Source organism: Oreochromis niloticus, linkage group LG1 (genome assembly GCF_001858045.2).
Source record: "Oreochromis niloticus isolate F11D_XX linkage group LG1, O_niloticus_UMD_NMBU, whole genome shotgun sequence".
Lineage (NCBI taxonomy): Eukaryota > Metazoa > Chordata > Actinopteri > Cichliformes > Cichlidae > Oreochromis > Oreochromis niloticus.
Window position 1 is genome coordinate 19,420,381 of NC_031965.2, and position 22,089 is coordinate 19,442,469.

Genomic DNA, 22,089 nt, shown 5'->3' on the forward strand with positions numbered 1-22,089 from the left:
ATTACAGGAATTAATAACTAACATTATATTTTCAGCTGCTAGTTTAACATGCAGTTAAACACAATGTTACGTTTAATTATTTGCCTGAAAATGTAAAAGTGTAAAACATAATGATAAAGGTGGGTCACAGTTATAGCAGTCACACCTGCCAACTAAAGTTGACCCTCACTGCCCTCGTTGGACCTGGTCTAAAGTTTGGGTCTTTTTGTTTTTTTGGGTTTTTTTACCAGGCAATGCTAAATCAAATTCCAAGCTATTATCTGAAAACTTGGACTTAATAACTTGAGATTATATTTGAGTAATTTTCTCAGAAGTTAGTAAGAAAAATTTTTTGAGATCCTTAACTCACATTTCTTTTTGAGTGGCAGAAACAAGCTTCCACATGAAGGTGAAGCTTTATCCTGTTTAATTTCTATGTTGTAAACACTTTTGTGTGTTTCCTATTCTGTACCTCTCGCTAACTCAAAGGCTAACAGTCTTGGCAGGGATACTGTTGCAAGACCTGTTAAGTCTTAATGTTGTTAGGTCCTATTTTTATTTTTAAGTAAAGGTAAAATAAACAATACTTACAGGTTTTTTACCTGTTGCTAATTGCAAACACGTCGCCATAAGGAACGCAGCTCAACTCGCAGTATCAGTGTAAACATGATTTCAATTATTTAAAAAAAAAAAGGCTTCATAGTTAAAAAAAAAAAAAAATCTTTATCAGTGTTGTGAGTTAGAGATGGTGACTCCACACCAAATGCCATCTTGATTCTCAGGACCAACAGAGCAGGGAACGATGCTATTGAAACCCTTGACCTTTGACCTCCCTATATTGTGTATAAGAGCTGGGCTCACTGTCTTCCTTTGAAACCCTAAGACTGAAAAAGCAAACAACTCCGATCCCTGATGTTGTTTAACTGAAAGCCCCCTGTTTTCATGCAACGAACTTAAATATGGACTCTCAGTGATTTTTTTCTTTTGTTTTTATAATTAAACAAAAGGTTTTTAAAAGCCGTCGTAGACTGTTTTCCTTTTATCAGCTGATCGACTTTTTTTTCTTCCCATGTTGGTTTTTTCATTCCAGATGTTGAAATGATGAGCTGTGAGGGCTTTTTTGTGCGTGTGTGTGGAGCGCAGAGCCCCGTTCTCTGACTGACAAGGCATCTCGTGTCTTTTATCTTTTTTAACTTGAGCGTTTAAGAAGACCACTGGGAGAGCCGAAGGCTGTAAAAAGCTGCATTCATCTGAAGCGGGCAGGTCCGTGATAGCGCGAGCTGCAGAACAGAGCCGAGCAGCATACCTTGAGAGACTCGGGGTTGAGTTATAACCCTCTGGCTGCGTGGACTTCCTGCGTTTCGCTGTGGAAATTTGCTGGCCACCGCTCCATGTCGAAGATTGGTTTTAATCTAGCTCTTATCTCATCCCATGTATGACAGCCCCACACATCAAAAACTATATCCATAATATTGTCTCCGTACATTGTTGGAAGACATGCCTCCAAATAGATATGAATTCACATATAAATCTCCAGCTCGCTAAAAGCCCACGGGAAAAGTTTCACACCTTACCCCCAGAGACAACAGCAGGGACACATTCTTGTCAGAAGAGGAACTTAATGAAAGAAAAACAGAGAAAATCCAGGGGCTTTTGTAGTCATACACATACACCACACACAGACATGGCACAGAAACGGTGAAGGTTTCCTTCTCTGCCCATTAATGTTAGAATGTATCAAAGCAGTCATAATCGGGCCAGCGAGACACCTCCAGCCAGACAAACGCTGGCAAAGCTAAAATCAGAAATTCAGCAAATTAAACCGTTTAGGTGCAAATGCGAGGGGGGGAAAAATAGAAACAGCGGCGTCGAAGGGGTCTCCTCATATGTTGATGAAAGTCTGCACTCCTAAAACTGCACATATGAGGCCCAGGCAGCTCAAACCTCAGCTACCCCCTGGGCCCCCCTGGCCTCTGTTAGCTCCCACTCCCCCACTCCCTCCCCTGACTCCCACATTACCAGATAAATCTCTCATGTTGTTCTGTGAGTGACGTTATCTGTGTCGAGCTGCAGATGCTCAAAGATCCCTGAGGTTGTGATGTTTGGGGGAAAAAAAGAGTTCAGCTGTGAAAAAGCTCTGTTTTTCTTTTTACACCTCTAAAGGAGAAGTTAACGTGTCTAAAGACACAAAACTGAACAACCACCCTAAATAAAGTTTTTTAATCAGCCTCAGAGTGTTTTTATAAAGTGCAGTGTTTCCTTTTTTCCAGCTCTATCTGCAGTTTGTTTAACCTATTTAGCTTCATGTGAAATCCCCCCTCAGCTGCTGCTGAGTGTGCTGCAGTACCTGCACGCGGGCTTCAGTCAGGTCCGTCCTGAGCGCGAGCTGCTCTCGAGCATAAACATCAGGATAGTGTGTCTTCTGGAAAACCTTCTCGAGCTCTTCCAGTTGGTAGCTCGTGAAGGTCGTGCGGTTGCGCCTCTTTTTGCCTTTGTTGCTTTCGCCACCATCAGCCTTTTCCAGAGGGCTCGCTAAGTCAGTGCCTGGCGTCCTATCGGAGGCCGCCTTGACGCCCTGATCCTTCACAGCCAGGTATCTGGTGTCCATTCCAGGTGTGTCGGAGTCTGGGGCCAAATCAGAATCTGCCAGACCTGAACTGTCTTTACCTAGTAAGTCAGGAAAAGGATGAAAACTGTTAGGAGAGGTTTGTGTTTCTATAATTGTATCAGGACTGATTTTTGTGAATGTCTTAAGTTCAGATTTTTTTTTTAAACCCCCAAATGTATGTAAAGAAAAGTCATTACATGACGCTGCCCAAAAAGGATGTAACTTGACAATTAGACACACAATGTTTCAGTGGAGAGGATATATTAGTTTAATAAAATAAATGTGTTTTTAATGGTGTTTGTCCAAATGCTATTATTCAGAATTTAAGGAAGCAATTCACACTTCACTGATTCAAATCACATGTGGATGAGTATGAACAAGATGAAAGCTTTTATTGCCCCGACCTTTCTTCTGTTCCTCTTTTTGGCACAAAGATTTGAAATGGTTTCTATGCAATATTTTGCAACATTTTTGCTCTTGAAAAATTGAGTTTTAAGACCGTGTATTTCACACGCCCACGGCTACTGAAAGATAAATGCTATTATTTATCAGCGTGGCCTTATTTGGCTTTCTCAAATCACCCTGTTCCCCTTAGAGCCATGCTGATATTAAGTGTTTTCTGATCTGAGACCCTCTCGAAAAGTCAGATAGATATAATCTATTACAGCACTGGGCACTTGGGACAAACATTTTTCATTTTGTCAGCACCCTTTAAAAGTAAATAAATGAAAGAAATGACTGATCCTCTATCCTACTAAACGTCCCAGTCACATGGCTCCTGGCAGCGTGTTCATAAATGATGATTTATGCTTTCGATCGCTGTGATATTTCATGGGGTTTGATTGGGTGGAACAAAGGATTTTCTCGCTCTTTGTGAGGAAATTCTGCGACTTGTGAAATCCGCTGGTGTGCAGAGCCGAGAGTGCGCGTCAGTGTGTTTGTCTGTCTGAGTGTGTAATGGATGGTCTTGATCACTGGCTGCTTACAGGCTCCAGTTGTAGTTCGTAGATCATTCTGCAATGTGTTTGGGGGGGTGAGAGCAGAAACTCAGGCTATAATTTGAGCCTGACAGTAAATTGGAATATTTTTTTTTACAACTTTTTTTTTACCTTCTTAAACCACCTCCAATCCAACACACACACACTGACACACACATACACACAAAATACTTTATCCTCATATTAGTCGTATGTGTAACTGAAGTCATGTGTCATGTGGCTGCAAAGTCACCTGGCAGCAAAACTGTCAAAATGAAATAGCTGCAGAGCGGCTTCTAGCCATGCAAACAAGATAGAGATCTTTGTGCTTTCTTTCTGTCTCAGTTACAAACACGCGCCCTCTTTCTTCATGGCGCAGCTGATCATAAATTTCAACAGCCATGTCTCTGAGTTGGCAGGACTTTTTGGGCCCCGCTGCTGCCTCTCGCTGATCTAATCAATTGTAAACACATCTCTTGGTTAATAACTATTCCCGTCATGGGATTATGATAGCTGAAAGTGTGTGTGTGTGTGTGTGTGTGGGACATGCATTCGGATTGATCACCATGATTGAGCACCGTCCTGCTTGTCGTTTTTTTCTGAGGCAAAGTTATTTTCAGGAACGAGGACGTCTCCGCTCATCTGCTCATCCGACAATTTGTCAGGTTAGAAGTGGGAGGTGTGTGCGTTCATGTAAGCTCCTGCTCAGCGCTCAGTCAGCAAAGAAGGCGTCACACACACCCAGTGACCCCATCTCAGAGCCATTTTGGGTAATGCACTACGAGGTGAGCTGAAGGGACCCTGATTCCCTCCCCTCTCTCTTTCTCTACTCAAGTCTGTCTTCTAATACATTTTTATGAGATAAATTTGTGAGCATCTGTTTATTACTTTTGCTGCAGTTGTTTTCTTGACTGTCGAGTACAATGCTTGACTGTCAGTAGCTAATAGAGACCAAAGTCATAGTTTACAATCCTTATCTTGTTTGCAGGGATATGAATAATAAAAACGAGCATATTTTTCCAATTAATACCAGGCAAAGCATTTGGCTTGGTACTAAAAAAAAATACTGAGGCCCGTTCTGGACAGCAGAAGCCGTGTGGCTCTTATTTTATTTTATCCAGCCTTGCAAAGAAGAAGAAGAAAACGGGAGAAAGTAAAAACCTGCCTTGCTGCACGGTTTGCAGCGTGCATCCGACCAGATGCATTTTAGCTCTACGACGTTCAGAGAACAGAGAAGTCTGGCCTCCTCTGATGGGCTCAGGAGCTGTGTTTTGGTGCAGACCGCTTGCTGGGGGTCCAGTGCTTCCAACATTGCCTCACTGTCCATGACTAACATACCCTGTTGAGCTTGAAGGGAGAAAATGTGTTTTCTCCTAGCATAAATACTATGCAGTTATTTAATCATATTTCCCTGGCCTGCACCCGCAGTCCCTGCAAAGCGAGAGCTGTCAGGCTGTTTGAAATCATGAGGCCTCTCACTGATCAAAGGCAGTTGTTTATATCGCATCACTGAAGTTTTTTTGGCAGGGCGGGATATTGTGACAATCTCCTGCTTGTTATCCATGCAATCTGCTGTAGCACTCCAGCACTGCCCAAGGTGAAGAGCAGTGGGCCCTCCTGCAGGGAATGCCATATGCAGAGAGAGCACAAGAAAGACTGGCTGCAAAGAGTGCTGTCAGGATCAAATCTCCTCTCAGAGAGGCAGGAAAGGAGCGACTGTGAAAAACATGTGCTCCATCAAATCCTCTATCACAGTGCTCATGACTTCAGCTGTTCTCTACCCAAAAGGCTCCTTCGCAGTTTTAGCTTACACCTGCACTTCTGCGTGCAGCGTCTCTAACTCAAGTAGACCAGAACAGTCCAGCAAATGCACGCACCAAAATTATTCTCTTTTAGATGAAAATGCCATGAAAATGTTTTTAGCCACGACCACAGAATATTCTATTTTCAATGCAGTGGCTCTACCAGCCAGCATCTGTTCAAATTACTGTGCAGCTCTGTGCTGCGCTCACAGAGAACGGTCTGCAGACATAAAATAAAACTCCGAAAATTCTTCCGAACGAGATGAGGAGGGATTTACATCTCAATAGAAAATAACAGTTACACACTTGAATAAAAGTTTTGCTGCGTCTCACACACTTGCAATTTTGCAAGGCCAGCGGAGCACAACAGACTCTCTTGTGGGCTAGATGGGGACGTGGCGTGGGCTGCTTAATTCGAAGCTGAAAACGAGGGGCAACATCAAAGTGTAAATTTAACAGGGCTGTAAAGTGACAGGGCACTTTTCCTGGCCTCTTTATTGACTGGGATGACTGGGGTCAGCGTGGTGTGTTTAGAGGAAACACAATAAATCATACACCCCACGAAGGCTGAGAGAGATTAACAACGTGTCATTCAAAGTGAAAAGGAAATATCTCAAAAAGTAGAGAAAGAAAGAAAGACGTGGGAAACAAAGGTAGGAAAGGAAACACTAGCAGAGTATATTTGGATTACATTTGTAAAAGAGAAATTAAACTGGGGTCATCAGAAGAGCCCAGCCGTGCACGCTGGGCAGTCAAACTAAAGCCTTAAAGATCGATGTAAAATATGATGATGTTTTCAGATGCCCTTTGGTTTTACTCATCATCGGCTTTACCTCCATAACAGATCACAAAATGCAGACCTAAGCAAACTGCTGCTACTTCTGTGCTTCTAGATAGAGGTAAATGAAAGATTTGCTATATAATGTGTAAAATAAAGTATTTTATCATTAGTTTATTACACAGACCCGAGACTTATTTTTTGTAATGAATTATTGTTTCATATTTGTACTTTTAGTTAAAGCTAAAGTATTTTTAATTGTTGCTGTTTTCTTTTTTTGTGACATGTGGGAGCAGCAAAAACAGAGCTTATAAAGTTTTTTAATCAGCCTCAGAGTGTTATTATAAAGTGAAGTGTTTCCTTTTTTCCAGCTCTATCTGCAGTTTGTTTAACCCATTTAGCTTCATGTGAAATTTACTTATTTACATATTCAGCAGTCTGAAAGCACATCAGCACTAAATTTAAGTTTCATGCAGCGTGCCAAATAAATCACTGATATCCTTTCTTAGCTCCGGGTTTGGTCTCAACCAACACGTTTACTCTCCTTCATTATATCCCTGCACTTTGTTTAGTGTCGAAAGCATTAAATATGTGGATCAGACAATTTACCAGCTGTACGTTTTGTTGTGTTGTTTTTACATCATTTAAATAAATTTTTTTTAAAAGAAGTCCAAAAACATCTTCAGGCTGAAGATGAAGCGATCATGGCCTTGTCTCTTTTGGAAGGATATTGCAACACTTTCCTGTAATATCAGGTGCTTACATACATACAAAATGCACTTTTACACCACTGCTGTACACTGGGAAAACCTAATACTAAAAAAAAAGAAGCATGAACACATTTCTGTTTGTTCAGTGTTTGTAACCATGCAACAGGTAGCCATTAACCTCTCTGCACCAGCTGAATGCCGAATGATCAGAGCAATAAGCCATCTCAGCAGGCTGTGAAAAATTCAGACTGTGAAAAAAAAAATCCCATAAAGACAAAGGTTGATAAATCACCTCTCACGCAATCTTTGTCTTTCTCGCTCTCACCCCCCTCTGCATCGCTCTCTCTGTCTCTCGCCCACCAGCTCTCTTCCAAATGTTTCTCCCAGACTTTGGAACAAAACAGAATTTCCTCCATCTTATGTTTTTGTTGTGTGATCGAAACAGAACATTCCTTCCGAGTGCGAAGAGCTTGCTGGTCTACATTTTTTTGTTTTGTTTTTTTCTTGGGAATGCACAGACATAAAATGAAAAAAAAAAAAAAAAAAAAACCCTTGTTGAAAACATGCGTGATGGCTTTTTTTCCACTCAAGGATTCAATAACTGCAAGTGAATTTGAGAACACAACGTGCAACCAGTTTGCACCAGCTAAACATCCAAAATGCTTCAGTCCTAACAAAGCGCTCTGCAGCAGCTCTCTTTGGAAATTAAAAACTCCCAAACTGCCTCACCTCTTTTGTTTAGGAAATATTAATTACCCAGCAGCAGGAATACTACAAATACCACAACTGATCAGACCGACAAAAGACGCTGACACTGACAGAAAAACTGGGAAATCCTACTAAATCATAAGCAAAATTAAAATAGGGTTATAAGTCTGCTAAATTTTAACATTAAAAAAGAACCACAAAGTTTCAATAATATGATATGTAGAATAAATAATAAATAAACTGAAGAAAAAGTCTATTTTTGTGTGTATTTTAGTTGAACTTTATGTTTACATCATCACCAGAGTTTCAGAAAGTGCCCGGCCTTCAAAAAGCAGAAATCACAACAGAAAAACATCTTGAAAAGAAAAAAACCCAACAAGTTATTGATTTGGAAATTTGAACCGTTTGCCATAATTCACCTCACTAAACAATAAGTGTACAAAAGATTTCAGAACCAATCTGGAGTTTTCTAGTTCTGCGTAAGCGGTCAGTTTACATGAAGCAGTGACAAAGAGACCAAAGGAAGTCCTGGTCCTCATGAGCCTTTTTCTTTTGCCCTGCTGCTCTCACTCGGCCATGCAAACCGAGCCTAATGTAAATTACCCTGCCAAACTTTAAGCTAAATGGTAAAATGATCCGGAGTCCTTGTCACCTCCACTCATGTCACCGAGTTGCTGAAGTGTGCCTCAGTTGTCTGGGCTGCGTGGCTGGTTCCCATTATGCCCTGCTCGAACCAATCAGCACAGATTGCCATTACGAGTGGCTGAAATTGTTGTAGTGGGGCTAAAAATGGTTAAGGAATATAAAACATGTAAAAAGGCTGAAGAGTAGAGGGACAAAGACTCACGAGGCAATGAAAGCATTATGTAAATGATGGTCCTACTGAAGATAATTTCCTTAACTGCCTGTTTAGGTTATGAAATATTATTACCTGCAGGGCAGCGGAGCAGTATTTAATTCTCGCTGTGCAAAGAACTCAGTTTAACAAACAGCAAATTTTTATAGCTTTCAACTGCACCAGCGACATGTCTTTAGTGAATAATGTTATTGCCTAGCACACCTAAAGAAAAAAAAGTATATCTAAGAAGGCCTGCAGTCCTCCATGCAACAGCACAGATTAGTGACAAATTACAGGAAAAAACTCAACTGTCCCCTACAAGGAAGATATGTGGTGGGAGTTCTGAATGACCACCTTTACTCTCTAATGGACGATAACCCTCAACCCACTCCAACTCATAAGGCACAAGGAGTTCACTGAGTGGTGATAAGGATGAAGCTCATCATATGGTACGGCCTAAAGCCTATGATGGCAGATTCTGGATTGGCACTCTCCACCATCAGAACACAAAATGAGGTAAACATCTTCTTTCATCCCTCCAGTGCGACATTTCAGACATTTCAGATTACTAATAACCATTTTCTTTTCCTTTAAATTGTCACCCATCTGTCATGCTGGGGTAGTTAACCATGCACCGTGTAAAGCTCGAGTCCAATTCTAAATGTTGCAAAGAGCTCTGTTTTGACACCAGAGCGTTTCGGATGGGGGGGGGTTCAAATGGATTTTCTCTGCTGTGCGCTTGCAGGGGAGCTCCCGCTCCTCTCCAAACACATGAGGGCAGGAACGCCGAGCTAAAGGTCAGCACCCTGAGACACTGAGAGAAGACGTGGACACATCAAAAGAGGAAGAGGATCACAAAGACATGTATGTGGTTGTTTTAAGACTACGAAGTGACCTACTGGGTCCCAAGATTTCTATTTCTTCACCGTTTTTGAAAGTTTTTCATATGGTAGAGAACGTGAATCACATGCATCTTTTTCTGGTTTTGGTGGTGACAAGATTTCTTTAAAAAAAAAAAAGAAGTGCATTATCTGTGATGGAAAATAATTACCAATTTTCAAGGTTCTTTATTTTTAGTATTTCAAGTTTCTGCAGCTTGTTTAACCTATTGAAAAACCATACACCACTGAAATTGCAAATATTATAATACTTTGCCTGTAAAATCTTATACATTATGCTGTGAAACTAATGACCTACAACATTAGGAAAAATCCAGCAGTCCAGAAACACTCATTAATCTCCATATGGAATATTTTCGCCAGTATATTCAATTTGGGGGATTATTTTAAAAAAATAAAAATTTATTAATTCTTTATTTTTTAAAGGAATGTGAACCCACAACTTTGGCTCTTTTTTTAATAGCAATTTTAATATTATTAAATCTGACATATAGCCTGACTGTTGCTTTAAATCAGCCTTCAAACAGTGTTTTTAACCACACACTGGTCTTTCAGCGCGCTCTCTCATATTCTTCTCCCAGCCTATCAGTCGGTCTCAGGCTGTCAGCCCTCAGCCTGAGCTGAAAGCTCTCTTCGGGCTCCAAGAGCTGCCTTGTTGATTTGCTGTAACAATATGATTGGCAGTGTGCTGAGTATAAACAACATAGCCGTGTTTGCAGTTCCTCTAATGTAAGTAAATGTTTATTAGACGGTTACGCAGCTCTGTGTCTCAGAGCAGCCTACGCTTCAGACAGCTCGGAGACCAGTCATCACATCACCTTTGACTGAAGGGATCAAGCCGCAAATTATAACAACACAGCAAATCTCTGACAATTTGAGTGAGTGTGTAAAATACAGGTTTGATAAAAGAAATGAGCCAGGAAGTAAAACAGTCCAGCATTTTCCAATAAAAACATCAGGGATCGTTTATAAATTCTTCCCTTGGCTCGCGAGTTCAGCATATTTTACTGCTGCGTTCAATTTATGTCGAGTCAGTGAGCGCTGCAGAAATCAGTGAAAAACCTGCAGCCACTGATAAGCACAGGGAGCCCCCTCCCACCACCCACACCACCACCCAGACACACAGTTTACCTCCAGTATTTTAGGAATTATGCGTTTAAACAGGGAATTAGATTTTATTTCTACAACTGTAACGTCGATTAAAAAACAACACAGGCGATCTGCAAATATCAAGCAGGATGTCACGTGTTTCCAAACTGGAGACTTAAAGGAGGATTGGCTCTCTGAGGGTCAAGCCTGAGCAGAGAAATAAAAGCAAACAGAGGAGGTTGACATCTGAGTCGTATTAATGCCCGAGCACTGATAGCGTGGAGATGTGGGGGGTTTTTTCTTGCTTTCCTCGCTGTGAATTTGGACGTTACTGAGTCGCAGAAAGAAGCAGAATCCACGACAACCTGAAAACCTGACAGAGGTTTTTCACTTTCAGTTTTTAAAGCTAGCTATAAAATGATAAAGTACCAAAGAAAAGTGAAACCGAAAAGTTGGAATAAAATTTTATGTCATTAGAAAAAAAAATGCTTTATGGGTATCTGCAGCAAATATGATATCAAGATTCCTCTTTAAGCCTTTAATTTAAAAAAAACAAACATAATAATCCATTTTTTGTATTTATATAAATAAGTTTATCATAAAAATGATTTTGGTTCTTTAGTCGTTCATAGCTCTTACTGAAGAAAAAAAAGTGTAGTTTAAGTATCGGTCTAATGACTGCGGCTCACAACATTACATAAAAAATTTTATTTCGATTTTTATTCTCGATCCATCAGATCTACGCCAAAGTTAACGAGTAATAAAAAGGTTAAGAGCCATTTTAAAGGAGCAGAATGCCTTTTTGAAAAGACTGTTCTATGTTGTTGACATTATGAAGCTATAAAGAGGCCGACATCCGGAAACTGTCAAAACATCCTTAAACCCCATCGAATTAAAAAAAAAAAAGGTAAACAGATTGTGTTTGTGGACGATCCTGGAGGGATGACTTCATGCGTAAAGGCGACACAACAGAGGCCTCCCATCAAACAATTATTGTTGTTTGAATTTATTTTATTGTTTATTTTATTAATTTTCTGCAACGTTAGCTGGCTTTTTTTTTTTTTTTATTACAGTATTTTATTTATTACGTTTAAGCACAGATATCTGCGGAGCTATAAATATAGAAAGCGCGAGAACGAAACTGAGTCAAGACAATATATATTTCATTCAGAGAGATAGAGATATGCCTACTGTGATGATGATGATGATGATGCAATGATAAGGGATGTTCTTCCAAACTTTGGGCCAACAGTGAACACTGAGTACTTGCTGTCAGGTCATTGCTTTGGTTCTGTGTTTGTTTTGTACGAGTCCAAACCAGCCAGTTTCTTTTTGTTAACCAAAAAATGACGTACCTGTTTTTGAACAACAGATAATACCAAAGGAAGTTCTCAATATCGTTTCTCGTTTAGTTCGCTGTCGGTTAAAGGCGTTTTATGCGCGGAGAAAATGCTGTTTAAAAGTGGCCGCCAGCCTAACGAGGGTCAAAGTTTTATTCACACCCTCATCATTCACCAATTACAGCAGCGCCACTTCGCAATTAAACTAATTGGATCCAATCAGGCGGTGCAATGAAATGAAAATATCATCAGTTTGGGGCTCACTATTTGTGCCATCTGAAAACCTGTTAATTCAATTGTCCGACTCAACTCCAATATTAAGGATTGTAGTGCAGATTATCGCATTAAATTCGCCCTAATTTAATTTTGATGGCCAAAGAGACAATTTGATAGTCGGGAAGATTATTGCTCTCCTTAACCGCGTTACGCACAGAACCGCTGCCTCTTTGAGAGCCTGCATATGTTGCAGTTGACACTTTTAATGCTTCAGAGTTTCACCTCTCTGCGGATGACAGAAAGTTAGAAAAAAACCCAGTTTTGGATAAATGGTTTGATTAATCCGAACACTCCTCCATTCACGCCGATCTGCGCTCTGCTTGCTCACTTGTGCATCCGTGCCATTGGTGATCAAATCTCCTAAACCCTTAATAGCTACCCGCGGAGTTTGTGGGAAGAAGCGGAGCAGTGAGTGACAGGTTCAAAGCAAGTGTGCCTAATCGAGAAATCAGACGTAAAACTAACGCCGCGCTGACTCCCTCCGGAGAAAACACCCTGATGCTGAGCGATCGCGGTGGTTTTTATTTGCACAGCGTGCCCTTTGATACACAGGCCCTTTCGATTTCTCCCCTTTAAACTGAAAACACAAGATTAAAACTCTGATCTGGTTTTTTTTCTCATCTTAATTATTTCCCCACTCACCGTAGCAAGAGATGAGCGATCCGTTGTGTCCCCTCTCCTGGTGCAGTTTGTCCTCCTCGGGGGGTGTTTTGCAAGAAGACCTCTGCATGAAGAGGTGGTATTTGCTGAAAGTGCCTTGCCCAGCTGCGGCGGCATCCAATGACTGGCACTCCTGTTGGAAGGGGCTCCTGGACTTTTCTCCGTAACCCTGACCTTTGTTGGGCAGGAAGGCAGCGGGGCTGTATTTGGTATCAGTTGCATGGAATGTCCTAAAGTGGTCCGTCTGGTGATCCCTACCTTGCGCAGCAGAGGAGCTATAATATGAATCCATGGATGTCATATCGCTGTATGAAACGCAGGTCTCAGTGTTCATGCCTAAAAAAAAAAGAGTGAAAGGGAGAACAAGACCAAACTTTTCTCTCTCTCTCTCTCTCTCTGTCTCTCTCCCCCCCCCCCCCCACTCTTCCTATCTCTCCCTCTATTGGAAAGGGAAGCGCAGAAACCCCTTCCTCTCCTTCTACCTCATTCAGATGAAAATAGACACACTCACATATACATCCACACGCACGCACGCACACATACATGCACGCGGAGACTGCAGCGCACACCAGACCGCAGCTGGGTTTGGTTATAAAACGATTCAGATCTTTTCCAGGAAGCACTGTCGTTGACCAAACACTCCACAACTCCCCTCAGGTTTGAGGAGAGTTACACAAACCCGTCTTCCCTTAGAGGATGGGACACAGATCTCCTGCCTTCGAGACCTCTCCCAAGTGATTATGTTGATGACATGAACGAGTTAGTGCGCTCATTTGCTTTTTTTTTCTTTAAAAAAAAAGAAAAAGGAAAAGGAGTTTGCAAGAAGAGGGGCGTGGGGCTTAACACGTAACAATAAAGCAATTTGGATATGAATATATAGCCTGCGAGTGATGGCACCGGGGCGGAGAGGAGACAATTTTATGCTTCATTCGCAATGGTTCATCAAGGGCAAATCATCCATATTCAGCCGACAGATCCAAGTATGTGGCTTCGGAATAACCCGAGTATTGCTTTAAAAGATCTTTTTGTTTTTCATCTCTGAAATATCAACTGAAACGGATTTCGGAGTCACTTGCATCCTATTAATTTCAGCTAAAAAAAACCGTTTGATTTGTGGCGATAACTATTTCAGCTTTATTAGACTTTTTTATTAGACATTTCAGTTAAATACGATTATGTGACAGAAAATCTAATAAGCTATATACCAAAATAGAATTACAGTCTTACTAAATAATACACCAGCATCCAGGTAGATTATGTGCACAAACCACCAAAAGATTTGAGTTATTACTGATACTAATTTATATATTTGTTTTGTCATGCTGACCGACAGCTTTAATAGCATGCCAGAAATACTTTCCCTCTGAATAAAAGAGTTCAAAATTCAATTTTCGAATTAGTTTCCTTATGTTTGTTGTTTTTTGTTTGTTGTTTTTTAGGAGATATAATTTTACGCCCAGAGAAAAGCTTGGAAGTAAAATAATATTTGTTTTATAATTCGTCTTTTTATGTTTTCATGGTGTATATAATATAAAAGTTTGAACATCTTACACAAAGACCGTTCTTAAGGATTACTTATAAGCGAGTATATTTCCGGTCTGCTTTAGCTAACCTTTCTATTAACCTGACCAGTATAAAAACATCCTGTTGGCTTATTGAGGTTTCCTACTTTAATCTACAGCTCAATATTTGGAAGACCCTTTGTGGCTCAGTCCTGTTTAACCCGTTTATAATCATTTATAATCATTTATAATTATTATCTGAATTAATTAAGTACATAATGACATTTTACCTGTCATCATGTACAGTACAGTTCAAGCCCTGCTGTATTTACGAATGAAATTTCTGTAGACTATGAATTTTTCTCAGAGAAAAAATATTTTTGATGATAATAAAAAAAATGTAATCATTTTACTCCAATTATTTCACAGTTTCAAAATGAGTCTGTTATATTTGATTCAGGATATTTTGAATATTGATATTTTCCATTATCCATAGACACCCAAGCTAAATGGAAGTATGTATGTGTGTATATATATATATATATATATGTGTGTGTGTGTGTGTGTGTGTGTGTATGTTAGTTGCTCTTCCAGTGCACATTTGTTTTGCATATACTCACAGAGCTTATGAGCAAGCAGCAGAAAGAAAAACGGATGAACTGCTCGCTTCACATTATATGCGGATACACACTGCATTCAAGGCACAAGTAAGCTCATACTGTCACACACACATGGTGCACACATGCACACACGCGTTTTATGTCCAAGGGAAGAAAAGAAAGCAAGCGAGTGAAAGATGAGTAGAAATCTGCTGCTTTGACTTGATTGGATTTCAAATTAAATCCATGAGAATGAAAGGTGTCCATAGTTGCATGTCTGATGCAATGTTCATGCTCTGAAAACCTGGCTCACACTCTGCTGTAAACCGACTGTCCTTAGGGAAGAGATAAAGTGACTTTACAACAGTTTATGTTGCATCTTTTGCTGTCAAACAAATATCTAATTGCTTTGAACTCACTCCTCTTTTGCCAGAAGGACGATTTATGGCAGTGAACCAGAGTTCATGATCACTTACACTAATCGTCAACCTGCTAGAACAGTATACTTCTGTCTGGGCTTTTTCTTAGCAGAGAACCTGACGATAACTGATGAGCTTGTGGCTTCTTGTACACTGCATGCAAATCAAGAAAGCATCAATTAATTAATGAATCCTTTCAGTGATAAAAACTTGTATCTTAGGATATTACCTAATGTGATGGCTGTAAACAAAGATGAAATGTAGCATAATTTATTATTCGTTTTTAATTTTCTTGGTGTGTTTAGAGGGTGCTTCATGCTTTGGCCACAAACACAATCTGGTCTCCTTTTATTCAGCGGACAAAAAACAGAAAAAGTATCCACAGTTTTACTAACTGATCTTACAAGAACCTTGGACACTTTTTGCAGCCCAGGAAGGTCAGAGTGAGAGCTTGTGTCGGTCTGTGGTCCTCACTGCTAAAAAATTATTTACATGTCAGTTTTCTGGCACCGTGAGTGGAAGCGTCCCCCTAACAGTAGGCCCACCTGCAGTGAATAATGGAGCATTACAGCACACAACACACACACATACACAATGAATGCATTCACGCATGGATCATATTTTACTTCCAAAAACTCGGCTTGCATCTGTCTTTATAAAGTCCAGCATTTAGTCAAATTCCTTTAGAGAGAAGTGACGACTGATGACAGAAGTTTAACTAAGTAACTATAATGAGCATCACATGGTTAGAGCCCCTTGATGAACATTAATTTGACCAAATCCACTATAGTTTTAATTGCATGTTATTACAAGTACATTAACCAGCACCAGAAAGACGTGCAGTTTTGTATGAGGACTGACTTTTAAGAATCTATTCCATGATTTATAGCATTTTTTCTACTTACTTTAGCTATAATTTCACACTTAACTTGGGGGAAAAATGGGGATTTATGACTGTAAAATTCATGTCTTATGTTAATTTTGTGCACTTAGTGGATGCATTGCTCAAAACATTTCCCAAATCAAGTAGCAGATGGAACTGAAAGGTTAAAGTTTAATTAGGACTGATACAAAGCCCAATATTCCACTCAGGAAGTGAAAATGTCAGCAGACAGTCGGCAGCTTCTTCATAAACATTTATTATAGCCGGATACTTTGAAACCACGAGTCTACTGACTCATAGCCGTGACTAATTTTTTAGGAAGCCCTGTGTAATTATGTTATATTTAATGAATTTTCCGCTTTCCCAGTGAAACATATGAAGACATTGTCCTAATGGCACAATGAAAAAGGCTGTTGTCATAGTCAGTGACCCTGAAATGGCACTTTCAGCGAGTGCTGTTTTTTCAGACGCCTCATTCCACTAACTGGACTTACCAGATATCTGTGGATGTTGGGGTTAAAAATAAACTCCAGGACATGGAAGAGACATGAGCCCACATCCTCGCTGCACTGACAGCATTAAACTTTAGCCTCTCCAGTTTGACTTTAGCCTGTGGCAAAGCAACTTGATTGAGGCCTTTGATGGGCATTAATACACCGTGGAGAGACGGCTTTGTCCGGGAGTGGAAATGAACATAAAACGGAAAGCGGAACAGGAAGGAGAGAGGCCCACAAGAAGATCTTATTTAATTTCACATAAAAGACAAATTCCGTGTTCCCAACAATCTGAGGATCATAACTCTCTCTCTCTCTGTGTGTTTGTGTGTGCACAGCAGAAATATGCAGAGGATTTCTGAAGTCATAGCAGCTCGGCCCGTGCCATTTTGAGCATGTTGCCTGTGACAATTTAAAAACATGCGCTTGAAATAACATTTTCGGTGGCGGTGGACAAATCAGAAGTGAAGAACAAGTTGAGCCCCTACCTGGCGCGATGACGAGAGCCAGAGGCAAAATATCTGCAATTAGTCTTTGTTTAAAAATTATTTAAGCTCTACTCAACTCTTCATCTGTAATCAATCTGCCTGAGTAAGAGATTATTTGTGTCACATACGTCACAATACGTCTGTAGCATATTTCTGTATATATTTTTATTATATACACTGACACGTCTTTCATTTTTTTATGCTTTGATCTGTATTCTTTGTTCTTGTTTTATTCTCTATGCTTTAAATTAATTTTACTTTATCAAAACCATATGAAAAGTGCTTTGGAGGACGAAGTTCTGGAAGAGCCAATAGAGCCAGTGGCATGGATTGCAGGAATTAAAAAGGACCTATTCTATTTAATGACAGGCTTCAGAGAACAACCAGAACAGCGACATCTATACGCTTGAAGTACTTTTCTTGTGCTAACGCCAAACAAAAGCATGATACTTGATACTTCCTTTGGTCACTTCATCAGTGGTGTGTATAGATAGTTTAGTGGGATTAAATAGCTCTCTATTTTTACCTGCAGAATAAGTCAGAACCACTGTGAGCATATTAGCAGACTTTTCCAGCATATAGTGTTTAAATAATATCAAAAATATATTTAGAATTAGGTTATTGAGCATTCAAGTTTTGGTTGCACGTAAAAATAAATAGATATTAGTTTTCACTCTTGTGCAGATGACACGCAGCAGTGCATTTCTTTAAATCCCAATGATACTTGTGAAATAAACACGCTGAGTGTATCTCACATATGAAATGCTGCAGCTGACCCACTGAATGTGCTCAGGCAAGGCTCTGCTGGCCACCCCATAATCTGATCTGAGGACCATGGGTGACCGGGCTTTTTCTGTCAGGGCCCCGGCTCTCTGGAACAACCACCCCAAGGAGATCAGATTGGCGAGCACCTTATGTTCTATGATCTAAGACACATTTTTTTCCCTTTGAGTTATTTTATGTTGGCTTCAATGATTTTTTAATCATTTCTTCTCAGTGATCGCTTTAAAACACTTTATATTTGTCCTTAATTTACCTGTTTTTACATTCTTACATTCTTACATTTCATCTCCCCTTTTTCAACCACAGCTTTTGTCAAATGTTTTATTGCTGGTTGATTTTCTATCTTGTGAATCACTTTTTAAGTCTGTTTTAAGATGTGCTGCATAAATTTAGTTTATTATTATTTATCATTTTATATCATATCCCTAATTCTGAGATTTAGTCTTGAAAGTGACCTCCTTTTCATAGCCATTGTTTTTCTATAAGTAATAGTAAAGGTGGTCATGACTCTGTTTTATTTTAAAATCAAACAGATTTTTCTTTGCCAGCATATCATCTCTCTGTGCAAGTCACAGAGGATTTTGTCAGTGCTATTGCTTTTGTTCGTGTGACGGTCTGGTTGATTATGTGAACCGGCATCTCTTCCTTCTCTGTATCCTCTGTGCAGTCGAAGGTGGCGAGGACAAACCGGCAGGTTCGCGCATCTCTGGACAGTTTCAGTGTCCTTCTGGGTCTGCTGATCTGCTTGCTTGAAACGTGCTGCTTCAAATTGATTTCACATGAGCGAGGCACTGATCTGCGTCAGCAGATGTTCCAATGAAATTAAATGAAGAAAGAATGAAAAGAAAATGCAGTGGCATTAATCTTGAATTGAATTTTAAAAAGCCCAGAAGGCGGTAAAGATAGAAAGAGCATCTGTTTTACTAAGAGGTCAGGTTAGCGTATAATCTTAGGGTATACTGTGCTGACCTCCAGTGCACACAGTGCCAGTGATTCATCTGCTGGACTTCTGGAGGGTTAAACATCTGGCACCTTATGTCAGGTTTAAAGATAACAGGTAAAGTCACTGTGGGCTGTGGCTGTTGTTTTTCTCATAAGTATAAAATTTTATTTCCAAATGTTCTTTCATGGTTCACTAAATAAGCATGTAATGTGAATGTGAGCATAAATCACTGATTTATGTTATGTACCTCTTAGGCAGTCTCTTCTCCTCAGTCTTCAATGTTTTAGCATGCTTGTACACCGTGTACAAGAACTAGAGTGTGGATTCAATCCAGAGAGATCATTTTCCATCTGCCTTCTTTAAAAACACCTTGACTTTTGGGCGCTGCAGCTCTTGTAGGAAGCCTAGAGATTGTGTCTGGTCCATCCGAACCCACAACATGCACAAAATCCACAGATGAAAGTGTGTTAGGATCTGGAAATATGTGTCCCATATGTGACTACCTCCAGAATCTGGTGTTGATCTTGGGATTCCTCCTTTACTGATATGATCGGTTGAGAGAATAATCCTGCTTCATTAAATTCAGGGCACACCCAGCTAGCACGCAAAGCTTGCAACAGAGACGTGTGCACTTGTGTATTTCTGGAGAGAGCGGTTTAATTAAAATGAGGACATTCCTGCAATGAAATAGCCTCTGTGAGGGATTATTGATCCACCTGTGTAATTCTGAGACACTGGCACAAATGGTTTACGGTCCACTGCACTGTCCAAAGCTGTTGCTGTTTTCATGTGTGCCTGTATGTGAGTAGTTGGTAGTAGGAACATTTTATTACTGACCTTCATGCATTTGTGAAAACAAACAAACAAAGAAAATAACACTATCTGCAGAGAAGTGATGGATCAGGTTCAGACTTGACCTTTTTATGCTGTTTCATACTCACATGGACTGAGAGGGGACTGACATGAGGAAATGAGAATAATATAATGTGCAGTAGAGCTGGGCCATATTATACCGTTCACGGTAATACCGACACAATGTTAAACAACGATAAGAAAATAAAGTATCGAATATGGGTAAAACGTGCATGCGCAGTGCCTTCGTTTTCATATGCACATGGCCGAAAAAGCATGGCGGCAACGGAAAATGAGAATGGGGAAATGGTGCAACTTCAGTGATGTGGAACTGGTTTAGTGTTTGTCCGTTAGATACCCACCAAAGCACATTTTTTTGTAGCACATGCAAGCGGGCCCTAGTTATTACCGTATTTGTTGGACTATATGATGCTCGTAAAAGCCTTCAATTATAAATATAATCCAGTGTGCCTTATGTATTGTTGTGTTTACTGACCTCAAACCAATTTTATGTGGTACACGGAGCTCAAAAATCTGTCAAAAAATGTTTTACTACGACTTTGGTAAGCTACGAAGCCACACCGCTTATTGGATTGTCTGAGCATTACGGCTACCGTAGTCAGGAGCCTCGCGGAGCAATCTGGGTCCAAAGCTCCGTCTTCTTCAGGTCCCAAAGTCAAACGAGCACTGCGGCACACTGAGAGTTAAAAACTGTCTAAATCCTTTCATCTTTAATAAAATGATCAGGATTGCTACTTTACTAGGTGTAACAATTAAGTTTAACATCCAGGCATCCATGAAAACAGAATTTATTACATTTAACGGCGTTAGAAGTTAGCAGGAAGTTAGCTCGCTAGTTTCGCTAGTTACCCAAACATGATACCCAAACATGATGTTCTGACTGAGAGATTTCTGAAAAAATTAAAACGTAGAAATTAAGTCAATTTTCACCACTATGCTGTGAATGTGTTTAATTTTATTTGCTGTTCAGTTTAGCATCTTACAATAATCTATGGTGATGGGTTCACTTCTTGAACATAGACTGTATCAAAAAGATGGACAAGATGGAAATAACTCAGACCTCTTCCAGAGGTTTGTGAACCCCTGCCTTGTAGTTGAATATTTTGGTCAATGTGTTTTAAAACCAGACTTGAGGACCAAATATGGATGTGAGTAAGAAACAGGAGATACTGCATCATTATTTGGTTACAACATACAATAATGTAGGCCTAACCTGAAGCATACTTGCATTATAACCTGTTCAACTATTATTAAGACTAGACTTTACAAAATTAACATTATCTTCACCCAACTAGTTGCGTGGGTGTTTGCCCCTGTCTGAACCTGGTCCTTCTTGAGGTTTCTTCCTGTTAAAAGGGAGTTTTTCCTTCCTACCATTGCCAGGTACTTGCTCATAGAGGATCATGTGGTTGTGGGGTTTTCTTCTAATACGGCAGATGGCAACGCTGGTCTTTAGTACTGTCCTGCTGATTGCCACAGATGGACGACTGATGGTGAGGTGTAGGTGTGTAACCAAGAGAAACAGCCAGAACAGGAATAACTCACATGGATCATGACATGTATGGTCTTTACTTCACATTCCAAAGTGCTTTGAGGTGACTGTTATTGTGATTTGGCACTACATGTATATAAAACTGAACTGAGTGTTGTATTCAGTAAGTGAGAAACTAGTGACTGAGACCATTTGAGCATTCAAAGCGCTTTATACAGCATGCCTCATGCCTATGACCTGCTCTCCTTTCTGAGCTGAGCTACAGCCACCCCAGATTGCTGTAGAGCTAGTGAGCTGAATTTACTCCGATTGACTTTTTATTTGTTCTTAAACCGGAAGCATTGCCCCCTGCTGGACATTAGAAGGAATGTAGCTTTTCTGTGCTTTTGCTTTGGCTTTACACTTCAGACCTGAGATACAGTTGCTTGTGAAAGTGTTTCTGAATCATTGTACAGTTATTAGGAATCCATGAGACAGAAAAAAAGCTGTGGCCCTAATTAAATTCATGGCTATTTGGGAGTCACCCACAGGTATTTAAATGGCTGAGGCTTGACATATTTGGTAACCTCTCTTGCCAAGTGGGTACCCCTACCTATAATTTAATTCCCCTGAGCTGCTGTAATGGCTTGGCTTTATAATCTGTGGAAACCACGGCCACAAATATGTCCATATAGAGGTCCTCAGAGGATAAAGATGCTTGGAGATGATGACTGCTAAGCTGACTCAGTATTATTGAGGCCAGGATGACCATGATGTTAAAATTACATGAATGATTTTTATGTCACTTGAGCAATAACGTGAAGGCATTATGATACTGAGTGTTATTATCATTATTTGTTCTGGTAAAGCTTGTCATTGACTGATTCATATACACAATACTGTTACCACTTCCTACTTCCTCGATAGAAATGAGCAACAGTGCTCACAGAAAAACTGAAGTGATGCTTCT

General features: G+C 40.1%; 1 protein-coding gene across 1 annotated transcript in view; it reads right to left on the reverse strand.

Annotated features, from left to right (window-relative positions):
* Window positions 1-13,343, reverse strand: part of alx4a (ALX homeobox 4a) — a 21,157-nt gene extending 7,814 nt beyond the window's left edge. The window contains exons 1-3 of the mRNA XM_005466978.4: window positions 13,208-13,343; window positions 12,647-13,000; window positions 2,327-2,646 (exon numbers count right to left, since the gene is read on the reverse strand). Of these exons, the coding sequence (XP_005467035.1) occupies window positions 2,327-2,646; window positions 12,647-12,998 (672 nt within the window). The 5' untranslated portion in view covers window positions 12,999-13,000; window positions 13,208-13,343. The remainder of the gene's footprint in view (window positions 1-2,326; window positions 2,647-12,646; window positions 13,001-13,207) is intronic.
* Between the last annotated feature and the right edge of the window lie 8,746 nt (window positions 13,344-22,089).